At 39.2% G+C, this 13,255-nt stretch overlaps 1 protein-coding gene across 1 annotated transcript; it reads left to right on the top strand.

The window, feature by feature from the left end:
• Positions 1-1,682: 1,682 nt before the first annotated feature.
• On the top strand, positions 1,683-12,177 carry LOC119423615 (transforming growth factor beta-1-induced transcript 1 protein). Its single transcript, XM_037691017.1, has 10 exons — positions 1,683-1,830; positions 1,912-1,967; positions 2,869-3,002; positions 3,083-3,164; positions 4,429-4,513; positions 5,320-5,520; positions 5,625-5,798; positions 5,885-5,966; positions 6,610-6,758; positions 11,361-12,177. Exons 2-10 carry the CDS (start codon positions 1,927-1,929, stop codon positions 11,625-11,627), a joined length of 1,215 nt encoding a protein of 404 aa, XP_037546945.1. The 5' UTR covers positions 1,683-1,830; positions 1,912-1,926; the 3' UTR covers positions 11,628-12,177.
• The last annotated feature ends 1,078 nt before the right edge of the window (positions 12,178-13,255 follow it).

Raw genomic sequence — 13,255 nt, forward strand, 5'->3', positions numbered from 1 at the left:
TGATCTTAAACATCTAAACATCTTGATCCTAAACATCTTGATCCTAACCTTCTTGATCCTAAACATCTAAACATCTTGATCCTAAACATCTAAACAACTTCATCCTAAATATCTAAACATCTTGATCCTAAATATCTTGATCCTAAACATCTTGATCCTAAACATCTAAACAACTTCATCCTAAATATCCATCCGTCCATCCATTATCTTTTACCCGCTTCTTCCATTTTGGGTCACGGGGGTCGCTGGTGCCCATGTCCAGCAATCACTGTGCGAGGGGCGGGGGACACCTGGACGGGTCGCAAGTCCATCACAGGGCCACATAGAGACAAACGAGACAAACAACCATTCACTCTCTCACTCACACCTAGGGACAATTTAGAGTTACCAATCAGCCTAACATGCATGTTTTTGGTCTGTGGGAGGAAACTGGAGTACCCAGAGAAAACCCACGCATGCACGGAGAGAACATGCAAACTCCACCCAGAAGGCCCCTGGACCGGGGTTTGAACCAAGGACCTGCTCGCTGAGAGGCAGCAGCTCTACCAGTTGCGCCACCGTGCTGCCATCCTAAACATCTCAATCCTAAACATCTAAACATCTTGATCCTACATATATTGAATCTTATTTCCTAAATTGAATGTTCGTTTATGTAGTTTTATCAAGTTGAAGTAAAAGGTAACATTCTCTCAGTATATCTAAAGAAGTTAAATCTGGTCCTCTGGACATTCAAATAACAAAACAACCCCAAAAAAAGTAGAAACGTTTCGTCTTTTATCCAAAAGACTTCTTCAGTCTGAGGTGCTGTATTCAGCTCAGTCTTATAAATAGCACCTTCTCAGAGTGGATCAACCAGTTTGCTGCTCACTTAACTTTTTCAGATGTTCCTCCTGGATTATTGAGCATGCATCAGGATATTCTCTCAGTCAGTACCACAAATTAATCTAAAAGTGATGCATTCTGGGTAAAGTTTGAAGCTTCTAATCATTCATTTTTCTCATACTATGCTTTGACCTTCATTTGCACATATGAAGTCTGGACTTATTGATGTCATGCAGCTGCAGAGACCAACACTGGAGTTTCTGAACAGCTTCCTCTTTCTTTAGCTACATTTCAGAGAGCATGTGGAGTAAATTTGGATATCAGCTGCCAAACACTCTTCCTCGTCTGCTTCCTCTACACTCTGCCATGGCATGGAGATAAAAGCAGGAATGAGTGCATGTTTCAGTAATCTCACCATGTGGATGGATTCCTGCTGCCTGGCCTGCCCTCTGGCTGATTTACATCTTGTTTTTCCACACTGCGTGCAGCGTTCGGGCTGGTTTTCTGCTGCTGTAATGGTCACACAGACTGTCTGTCTCTCCTCAGGAGTGCCTGAGACACCTAACTACCCTCTCAGTCCTCGTATTGTTGTGTTTGGTACGTAACTGTCTGCTCATCTTCTCTGTCAGCCATGTATGTACCTTCCTGTTCTCGATGCCCTCTATTCTGGGTTTTATTCAGCATTTTATATTGCACGTTTTTCTTTTTTCTTTTTTACTCTAAACACCATCAGTGATGGCTATAAATGTAAAATTACAAGATTATCTGCAAAGCGTCTTTAATTGTCGTCATATATTGAATTGAACTGTGATAGAAATCCAGTCAAACCTTTATAATCTCAGTGCGCTGTTCCTTTCAGATGCCCTTCTTGCTGATTTGGAGAACACCAGCTCTCCTCTTCCACGGTGTCCTGTCTTGTTGACCTCTGACCCGCCACAGAACGCTGGTGCCACCTCCCAGGACCCAGCCCAAGCTCGACCACCACCTCCAGCCTATACACCACAGCATGTAGATACTCACATTTACTTCAGCTGTTACGTATCTTTGATTTCATGTAGTTCAACTCTTAATGTTTGTTGTGTCTCTTAGACGGTCTCTGCTGTAATGAAGTCCTCACAGAACTCACACCCAGACAAATTATACAGGTAAATCCTCTTCTTTAGAAACTTCAAGTCTGGATTAATATCAGCCTAAAAGCCCAGCGGGTACAGTAATAACTGTAGAAGTATGTGGGAATAACAGCCTTGAATCTGATGGCCATGTGAAGTTTTATAAAATAGCGTTTGCACGAGCTGCTGTGAAAGTTTTGAGATTGGAGTTAATTTAAGAGAGCTGCGATCCAATTTGGTCTCAGCTTCACTCAGATTAGCTGTTAGCTCATCAATCTGGTCAAATTTAACGTATCACCTCAAACTGATGTAATCCGAAGTGCTATCTCCAGCAGGTAAGATATTATATGTTCATATCTTAACACAGAACCCCAACTTATAGCAGAATTGCTATCTGCAATGACTGCTGCGAGGAGGAGCAAAAACGAAGTCCTACAACACTTCAAACCTAATTAACCATCTCAAGAACCACCATTCTGACCATTACGATGAGTTCATGGTGGCCAGAAAGGAAAGCGAGAGAGCGGTCAACCGCGGAGAAACAAAACCTCACCAGCAGTCCATCCATCCAAAGACCATGCAGAATAATGTAGTATTTTAATTCTACAACAGAGAAAGCTATGTAGTCTCTGGAAGTAGGTCTAGAGGAAAAAATATTGGTATCGGTTATCGGCTAAATAAGTTTTAACATATTGGCCAAAAATCCAATATTGTTATTCTAATTCTGACACTTTATTTTCAAAGCTTGGCGTCACTCGGCTTCTAATTTTCTGTTCCAGCAGCTCCCAAGTTCCACATCGAAGCCGTCATAATATTGAACTCAGATTTTAAATGGAGACAGTGTGACGCTCAGCTGTGATTTAGCTCAATTCAAGTTCATTAGTAGGAATATATTTTCAAACTGTTTTCATCTGGTTGTGTCTCGTCTGTCCCACAGCACAGTGTGTAAACCACGCTCCCCCCACGCAGCCGATCCTCCTCCTGCCTTCTCCTCCTCGCTGCTGGGCGGAGGTCTAAACGAACTGGACCATTTGTTACAGGAGCTCAACGCCACCCAGTTCAATATCACAGGTCTCTGAGTGATTGCGTCTCCCTGGTGTTAGCGCTGCGAGCAGTCTGAGCTGTGGTCTGATCGCTCTTTTGTTTTTCAGACGAGATCCTGGCCCAGTTTCCTTCTAAGAAAGACGAGAGGGACAAGATGAAAGACAAGGCCTCAACATCGCCAACATCCAGGTACCAGATCCAAGCAGTTTGCTCTCATCGACTATCCCAGTTCTGAAAAAGTTGGAACGGTGTGTAAAATCTAAAAATAAAATGTTCGTATCTTCTGTGGAGGATTTGAAGTGTAGATGGTGGGATGTTCAAAGTCTCAGTTTTCTATTGAGGCACATTCTGAAACTATTTTTAGATTCAGCTTTTACCAGACTGGTGAACCTCAGCCCATCTTTACTTCTGATAGACTCAGCCTCTCTAAAATGCTCTTTATGTCCAGACTGACCTGCTGCCACTTCACCTAATTTGTTTCTAAATGTTCCTCCAGCTCTTTCTTATTCATACCACTTCAATTTACAGTCTCTTGTTCTTTTTTTAAAATGTGTCTTTGCTCTAAAATGCAACACCACCTTTTTTTTCTAGTTTGAACATTTCATACGTTTATTATGCTCCATTGTGAATAAAATAAGGGTTTATGAGATTTGCTAATCATTGCAATAATTTTATTTACATTTGACATAATTTCCCCATTTTTTCAGAGCTTCTGTAAATAATCTATATAAAATATGAAGCCACAGAATTTCCATTGATCCTGTAAAGTTCTCTGGTGCTTAATGATGTGTTAGTAAATGTGTAGGGCGTGGTTAAACTGATGGAGTGGTGGCTAACCACGGTCAGCAAGGCCGTTTCAAAAAGCATTTCAAGTAGGGATGCACGATATTGTCGGCATGGTATTGGTATCGGCCGATATTAGTGATAAAGTTAAATATCAGACATAGACCATCAAAATAACTCACTGATCTAAAAGGCGCTGTTTTTGTATGACAACCCAGTGACAAGGATGCCTGCAGCGCTAACACAACGTTGTGATGTCACACGCGACGTTAGATTTGTGAAAATTAACAAATTTGCACTGTTCGAGTGTTGTCATTGTGTTAAAGAGAGTAAATATGAATACATTTGACATTACCTGTAAACAATCCAAGTTGAAGTGTTACATCATTTCCAGCCCCCTTTCTGGCATTTACATCTGGTAGCAGACCAAACTGGCAAAGAGCATGCAGAATAATGTAGTATTTTAATTCCACAGCAGAGAAAGATATGTAGTCTCTGTAAGTAGGTCTAGGGGAAAAAATATCGGTATCGGTTATCGGCCAAATAAGTTTTAACATATTGGCATATCAGATATTGACCAAAAATCCAATATCATGCATCCCAAATTTCAAGTTTAGATCAGACTAAATCTATATTTGTTGATTTTCTTGTGTGTCTATTTGTGTGTTAGCTCTGCAAAGCCCTCAGCAACATCTGCTACAATGGAGCTGGACAAATTAATGGCTTCTCTGTCCGACTTCAGAGTCCAGACTACAGTAAGTTAAAGACTTTTGTCCTCATGCAAAGGTTCTGGGAGAAAATGTAATTGGGGGATGTGTAAAGTACAAAGTATTTTTTCTTTCTATTTTTTTATTTTTTATTGTTTAATCTCTCCCTGGACTTGTTGAAGAATGGTTGCAGACCAACACTGTTCTCTGTTTGGTTACAGGACTCATATTGTTATGATGTATGGCTGTGAATTTCTTTCATCCTTTTCACTTTGAATTTGTTTCATCCTTTTCACTTTGAATTTGTTTCATGCCGGTGGCTAACTGAGGAGGAGGAAGCTGCTTTTATTAAACATAATGAGACAAATATACAGCATACACCTTAAACCAAGGCTGTTCAACTCAATTAGTCAGTGGGTCAAAATTACTGAAAGCCAAGAGCTCAGGGAGTGGACGTCCAGCAGTTGTTGTCATTAAGTTTGTTTGATGGTTTAAAATCTAGTTTTATTTTAAAATGAACACATTGGTGGGCTGAACTGAGCTCACCCACGGGCCTGATTTGGCCCCCGGGCCACCAGTTGAATAGCCCTGCCTTAAACACTGGACTTCAAACTAAACATTTAGAGTAAATGTACTCAGATGTAAAAAATGTTAAAAAATACCCCCCCAATAAAATAAAATCAGCAGCGAATTCTAGAAATTTGAAACGTTAAATACGTTTAACTCTGATCTAAACATCCCGGTATGTAAAAGATGAAACTTTGATAGTTTTAAGATCTTCTTTGCGGTAGTTTGTGCACTCTGAAGACAAGTTTCGATGGTAAATGTCTTCACTGTGTTCTGTCTTCCTCCAGCCGACTCCACCGGTCAACCCGGTGGTTACAGCCCCGCAGCAGCCCGTGGTCCCACAGCAGCCCGCTGCTCCAACACAGCCATCGTCTGAGGGTTCATTGGACAGCATGCTGGGACTCCTCCAGTCAGACCTGAGCCGACAGGGAGTTCAAACATCCTCCAAAGGAAACTGTTCAGCGTGCCAGAAGCCAGTTTTAGGACAGGTGAACGTGCACCACATTATTCCTGCCCTCTACTGTAGACTTTACCTGTGATGTTTTCTTGTTTAAAGATATCTTGCTTTAACTGAACCGCTTTCTTTGTGCAGGTGGTGACGGCTCTGGGGAAGGTGTGGCACCCGGAGCACTTTGTGTGCACCGAATGCGAGACAGAGTTGGGCAGTCGCAACTTCTTTGAGAAGGACGGCCGGCCGTACTGCGAGCCGGACTACTTCACCCTCTTCTCCCCGCACTGTGCACACTGCAGTAAACCCATACTGAATGTGAGACGCTCGGACGCAGCCATTTCTGTTGCGATATTTTGTCACTAGTGGCTTAAATCATGATTTTTGCACCTTTTGACATTTAGAAAATGGTCACCGCTCTCGACAAGAACTGGCACCCCGAGTGTTTCTGCTGCGTCAACTGCAGCCGCACCTTTGGAGACGAAGGTAATACAGTAATGTGTCCCCAGTATTAATTAACGTTGAACTAATAGTCACCAAACACACAACTTCTCCCAAAGCTTCTCCTACAAATGTGTTTGTACTGACATTAATAATATGGCAATATATATATATATATATATATATACTGTACTTGTAAGAGTTTATAAATAGGAGCCCAACTTTTTTACTAAAAGCAGATCCTGCAGAGAATTTGAAGGAAAACACTGAATCTTTGGACAGTAATCCCTCATTTATCGTGGTGGATTCTAAATGCTGTAGGAGGAGCTGCAGGAGGAAGCTTCTCCTGCAGTTGTAGACTGCACAAAGGTGCAACAGGAGCTAAATAATTTTAAATAATTCATTTTAAACAAAAACTCCATGCCGATCATGCGGCCCATCCATCAATCAGCCAACTGTGTCATGTCCAATCTTATTTTGTAAAACTGCGATAGAGAGAGTCCGTGAAAAACGAACCGCGAAGCAGCGAGGGACTACTGTATTTGTTTTGGCGTGAAAGTGGTCAAAGTTAAAGCTTCGAAGCAAAACAGAACAAAACCAGAGTCACATGGAAAAAAGGACTGGCTGATTTTAAGTTACTTTAAAGATAAAAAAAAATAAACTTTTGTTTTTGTTTTTTCTTCTGCAGGTTTCCATGACCGGGAGGGCCAGCAGTACTGCCAGCAGTGCTTCTTGACTCTGTTCGCCTCCCGCTGTCATGGCTGCAACAAACCTATTCTGGAAAACTATATCTCAGCTCTGAGCTCCCTCTGGCACCCACAGTGCTTCGTATGTAGGGTGAGTGATGTTTGGTCCAATCTAGAAAGAAGTTTGGTTTTCTTAAAGGTTTATTCTTAGAAAAGATCTGACAGAATCAAGTTCTTTTATACTTATAATTCCATATGACACTTTACACCTGACTGAAAAAGCTGCAAGAAAAAAAATGTAACCCTAATTTCACTTACCTGGTGGATAATTAAATTGTAAATGTACTGTACTAATATAGCACCTTTCTATCTTATCAAGATACTCAAAACGCTTTACGACACAATCTGTGCCCTCATTTACCCATTCATACAGCACTCTACTAGATCTATACATAGAAGACAGAGTGCTTTATCACATTCATACACCGATGGGACACGCATTTGATGCAGTGAGGGGTTCAGTGTCTTGCCCAGGGACACTTCGGCATGTGACTGCTGGTGGAATTGAACCCCCAACTCTTGCATCGGAGGACGACTGCTCTAACCACTCAGCTACATTTCTGTCAGCTTTATAATCAGTTTTATGTCAGCTAGCTGCTATGGGGTGCCGTTTGTAAAGTTACACAGTCAAAAATTAACAGCAATATTTTGGTTTATTTAGCCTTTCATTAAAAAAAGACGTTATTTTTCAAAGTCATATTTTCACCATGTTATTCATACATTTATAAATGTCATAGTTAAATATTTAATTTACAAGCTAAGTATTTAGTTTACAAACTTAATACTTATTTTGCAAGTTAAATATTTATTGTCCAAGCTAAATATTTAATTTCCAAACTAACCATTTAAGTTCTAAGCTAAACATTTAATTCCTAAACTAAATATTTAATTTGCTAATAGCTTGGACTAGGGCTGCAACAACGAATCAATAAAATCGATAAAAATCGATTATTAAAAGCGTTGGCAACGAATTTCGTTATCGATTCGTTGTGTCGCGCGATTATGCATCTTTCACGGCGCTGCGGAGCAGTTTCGTTTCGTTCACCTGCAGTTCATTGTCAATGCTGACTGACTGAATAAAGTTTGAAAAAAAAAAACCTGCAGCGCGAGTTGAACAGAGCGATGGGGGAGCAAAGCAGTGGCGGTGTTTTCAAAGGAAATTTAAGTAAATTTTACAAATGACCGACGCAGCGAAAACTGTTCGACCCAAGTCCTCCAAAGAGTGGGAGAACTTCACAAAGATAAAAAATGAGAAGCATGCAGCTTTGAAAATCACCGACACGACACGAGAGAACCACGGAGATAAAACGTAAACATGTCGGAGTCACGAGCTGCAGCAGATACAACATGTCTCAGTCCCAACTCGTGTTGCAGGTGAGTCTCTACAATTTAACACATTGTTCTGTTTCAAGAGAGAAAACGTAACGTCAGTCTGTCTGTAGATGAAGCTGCTGTTTGTTTGTTTGTTTATCTGATTAATGACGGTGATAGAGGACGTGTGTGTTACTTTTTATTTAATTTAATTGGAACAATCAGTGTTTAAATGTGATTTATAAATAAATCTAACACAAAGATATTAATTTAATGATTAAGCTTCAACTTTTAATTTGCTGGCAAAGTCTGAAGACACTGCAGGTATGGCAGGATGAATTGCATTTAAACAGGAATTAAAGTAATTTATTACATCTACTCAAATGTGTGTAATTAAGTATTTTATATATATATATGTGTGTGTGTGTGTGTGTTTAATTGCTCTTTTAGCTACTTTTGCCTGAACCTAACGCTGTAAGTGAAACAAGGCATTTCTTGAGTTGCTGTAAATTATGCTATAATACATATTTACTGTCTCATTCCAGAAAACAACAACAAACAACAACATCCTGCATGATGGACAGACATCATGGACACCACAGCAGCAGCTGTCTTCACTGATAACATCCTTAAATGATCGTCACTGACATGAGGCCTCTGTCGATGGTTGAAGACGAAGGCTTCACTACAATGATCCACACTTTTAATCCAGGTTACAATAATCCGCACTTTTAATCCAGGTTACACTCTTCCCTCAAGGACACATTTTACAAAGTAGCTACATATTGTGCAGGTATAAAGACACATTTGTATATATTTTTGTGTATATTTGTTTTTTTAAGCTATTTGACTAACTTTTATTTTTTATTATTCAATATTTTACTAACAGAATAGTAAAATAGAAACTTGTTTTTTGTGTGAATTGCTATGTCAGTCAAATGTTCAATTTTGGAATAAAGGGGTGGAAATTAAAACGTTGTGTTTTTTTTTGCCGATTCATCAATTAATCGAAAAAATAATCGGCCGATGAATCGATTATTGAAATAATCGTTAGTTGCAGCCCTAGCTTGGACCTAAATATTTGTTTTCCAAGCAAAACATTTAATTTCTAAAACAAATATTTTATTTGGTAACTAAATATTTAGCTCGGACCTAAATATTTCACTTGCAAGTTAAGTATTTAGTTTGTAAATATTTAGCTTGTAAATTAAATATTTAGTTTGGAACTATGACATTTATAAATGTATGAATAACATGGTGAAAGTATGACTTTGAAATCAAAATATTGCTGTTAATTCTTGACGGTGTAACTTTACAAACGGCACCCCATAAGCTGAAGCTCTTCTAGCAGGAAAACTGTGTTTCTGCCAGAATAACTGTGTAAAATGAAACTGGCTGCTGTGTAAACAACAGTTTGTATAATAATGTTAGTACAAATCACTAAAGATGTAATGTTGTTTTAAAGGAACAGTCTGGGGATTTTTGAAATGATGTTCTGTCACATATTCATCAGTTGCCACTTCAGCTAATTTTAAATCTCATCACTTGTGCATGCTGCCATTTTTTAAAATTTGTTTGTTGCCATTTCCTCAACCGATCCGTTACTGCATACATGTCGATCCTCTGAGGATGCTGAATGTGTTAACCAGCTGGGAGTTGAGGAAACGTTTGGACCAGGGCCAGCCCAAGGCATAAGCAAACTAAGCGGTTGCTTAGGGCCCCTGGGCCACTCTGAGTCCCCCTAAGTGGAATATTTTTTTTGTTGTAAATATTTCTATATGATTTTTAAAAATATTTTAAGTTCAGCTTTTGCAAATTGTTGCATAATTTACAAAGTTTTAAGAACTAGTTATGTAACTTTAAATTTATTTTTTTATACCATTTTACATGGTTTCAAGTAATTGTTCATTTACATTATTTAAGTATTTCCTTGATATTTTATTTTTTATTTTATTTAATTGTGTCTGTTTTCACACAATTTATTTTTATGCATCTAAGTTATTTTATCTGTTGTTTGGTGTTGATCTTGCATTACACATTATTTTGAATATTACTGTTGCAGTTCTTTGGAACCAGCGATAATAAACCAGATGACACTTTTGCTGTAAAATACGTTTTTTTTTTTCTTTTGTTACTTTTAGTACCACTAGATGACATATACATATAGGATAATGTAAACAGAGCTGTCAGAGTTGCAATGACTTTATATTAGGAGGGTGAATGATCTGATTATCTGACTGTTGATTGCTGTAATCCACATTATTAGCAGAAATAGAGGGCCCCAAACCAAATTTTACTTAGGGCCCCATGGATGCTTAGGCCGGCACTGGTTTGGACTGATCAGATGTGCTCATCAAGTTGAAGAAAAAACAAAAACAAACAGTGACCAACTAAATGAACTGCGTCCTGCCAAAGTGCTAAGATTTAATATCATCTAATGTGGCATTCCTTCACAACTGCATATCAGCTTTTTGGGGGGAAAGTTGTTTTATAAGTCTGGGAACAATATAAAACCCAGTCCTTGTTTCGCTAACCATTAGCCTAGCAAAACTTTTGCACTTTTCTTCTAACTTTTTTCTTTATGACTAAATTTACAGCTGATAAGGTACCATTAATAAATATCTGATCAAACGTCACTTCAAAAGTCACCAGACTGTCTTTTTAATCCACGTTGGTATTGGCCTCGCTGAGATTAGCTTTAAAGCCAATATTTTACTGGACTGTGACTGTTGGCAACTAGTGAATGGCATTGCTCAAAACGTTCACATGGGTTCTCATTGAACGTTGGATCCTGATGGTTGGGTTGGGTTGCGTTGGGTCCATTGGGTCCTGATGCATGCTCAGGTTGAGCATGCATCAGGACATGGGTTCTCAGTTTCTTCGTGTGAGACTCAAAGGTTGCAGGTGTCCCAGACTCGTCTTGAACGTTTCTCACATAAATTTTTGTAGATGTTAGAGCACAGGAGCTCTCCTTATTACAGAAAACATCTGAGGCAATATTTCTGATTGTCCAGGTCTGAAAACCGCTCTGATAATAAAAAAAAAACATGGTCCAAATCTTCATTTCTAAAATGTACTCCATTAAATCACAAGATGCCCCAAACCCACTGAACATCTACTTTGGTGGGCACCAAAATAATGTGCGCAACCTAGAATACACTCTTGCACACATAGTTACTGTAGGTCAACACTTTTTATAAAGTGCCATATGGCTCACTGGTCGCAAATATCTGAATTTAGTGAGACTACAGTAAAAAAAAGTAGCCTGTTTTCTTGCCTTTGAAGTTGCTAGCTAGTTTCCAGCAGCATGTAAGACACTTGACTTTGGCTCATCAGAACTATTCTCCCAATAAAATAAGTCATTTTCTTCTTCTCGCTCCAGGAATGCTACAGCCCCTTCGTGAACGGCAGCTTCTTCGAACACGAGGGGAAGCCGCTGTGCGAGGCGCACTACCACCAGTCCCGCGGCAGCATGTGCCAGGCCTGCCAGCAGCCCATTCTGGGCCGCTGCGTCACCGCCATGGGGGCCAAGTTTCACCCCCACCACCTCGTGTGCCACTTCTGCCTGAAGCCGTTGAGCAAAGGCTGCTTCAAGGAGCAGGAAAACAAACCGTACTGCCACCCCTGCTTCATCAAACTGTTCGGCTGAATACGCCGCTCACAGATTTGTGCTCAAATCCTCTGAAGTGGAGAAGCTGCACGACGCTTCTTCAGAAATGTTTTTCTAATTCAGTCCAAAGGGGAGGATGGAGCAGGTCTCTGTTTGAGGAAGGGTGGAAAAGTAATCCAACATGTTTTTATTTGTTTTTTAGAGAAAAGGGACTGAATCATACACCTCTAATGTTAAATTATCCAGTCACAAAATGATGCCAAATATTTTCTCATGTATGTAAATATTTTACATATGGTCTGTTTTGAATTGAACATTAATTGAATTATTTTGCCAAAGAAAGAAATCAAATGTTTTGTTTCAAAAATAAAAAAATGTTCCCATCCCCTGCAAAAAAAAATTAAAAAAATCATTTTAATATATTTGCTTTGTATTACTACGTGTACACGTTTCACTGCTTTACATATATATAATTTGCTAATAACTATATGTTTATTTTCCATACCACATGTTTAAAGTCAGATATTTTGTATTCTTGTGCTGTGGCTTCATGCAAATGCCAAAACAAAATAAAAAAAGCACTTTTAAAGAATAAAGATGAAAACCTTTGCCGGTTTGTGGTTTAATGTTTGGTATCAAAATGAAACTGAAGCTGAGAAAATAAGATTGAAATAAGATTTTTAGTTCTAAGAAACCGCGTATGGTTTTATTTGGAAAAAAACTAAAGAATGTGACGTAAAATAAAGCTTTCAAACTTTTATTAATGGGAATTTACACACAGGTAAATGGGCTCCCAAAGCAGGGGTGATTCTAGAATCGGCCCTGTATGGGTGCTGATTCACCCCCCAGTGCTGAAAATGGCTCTTGGCTTGCATCAGAAGCATTCATAATGTGTGTGTGTGGGGGGGGGGGGAACCCTGGTGGTGGTGGTCTGGGGGTCCTCCCGCACAAAAATGTTGAATAAAGTAGACGTAATTTCCTGCATTCTTGTGTATTTTCACAGGTTGTTAAACATTTATGTTTACGTACATAAGTAAACACTTGATTCAATAACTATTTTAGAGAGCACGGCACAACAAGACGTAGCACTAGCGGCATGCGATACAGATGTGCCAGCTAAGATGCTACAGACACAGCGCTGTGCTTTACATTACACAATCTAATAAACACTTTGTACAAAATCAGTTTAGTGTTAACTGATCGTGACAAACAAAAACTAAATTTGTGCAACCAGAAGGTACAACATAGCTATAAACACGCAAAACAAAGCACAATTAGCTTCAAGCATTCACATTTAATTTAACCATTAAACATACCTGCAGTTACTTTTGTACACATGAACATGTGGTACTTCCTGTTTATCACTGTTGTATTCAGCTGCTCATGGCGTCGGCCGCAGGACTTTATCGTCTTTTACATCTTTCCAGACTCAGTTTAGGCTTGGGAAATGGAATAAATTGTATTCCATCCTCTAAAGCAGGACTAATCAAATAAACTGTTCAGGGGGCCACAGTTACTGAAAGACAGCAGCTCAGGGGCCGGACATCCAGCTATTAAAGTCATTATGTAAATAAACCAAGTATTACAATCTGTTACTTTTAAAATTTGTTTATTTTGCTGCATTGAATCATAACTGCAATAAACAGAATACAAACACAGAATGCCCC

The sequence above is a fragment of the Nematolebias whitei genome, chromosome 17, assembly GCF_014905685.2.
Source record: "Nematolebias whitei isolate Nwh7 chromosome 17, NemWhi1, whole genome shotgun sequence".
Lineage (NCBI taxonomy): Eukaryota > Metazoa > Chordata > Actinopteri > Cyprinodontiformes > Rivulidae > Nematolebias > Nematolebias whitei.

What these genes read in the sequence shown, in the direction of transcription:
- LOC119423615 (XM_037691017.1), top strand. Translation starts at nt 1,927, where the DNA reads ATGAAGTCCTCACAGAACTCACACCCAGACAAATTATACAG. An exon ending in AGAAGCCAGTTTTAGGACAG is followed by an intron (nt 5,521 to 5,624) that starts GTGAACGTGCAC and finishes TTCTTTGTGCAG; the next exon opens with GTGGTGACGGCTCTGGGGAA. An exon ending in GCAGTAAACCCATACTGAAT is followed by an intron (nt 5,799 to 5,884) that starts GTGAGACGCTCG and finishes TTTGACATTTAG; the next exon opens with AAAATGGTCACCGCTCTCGA.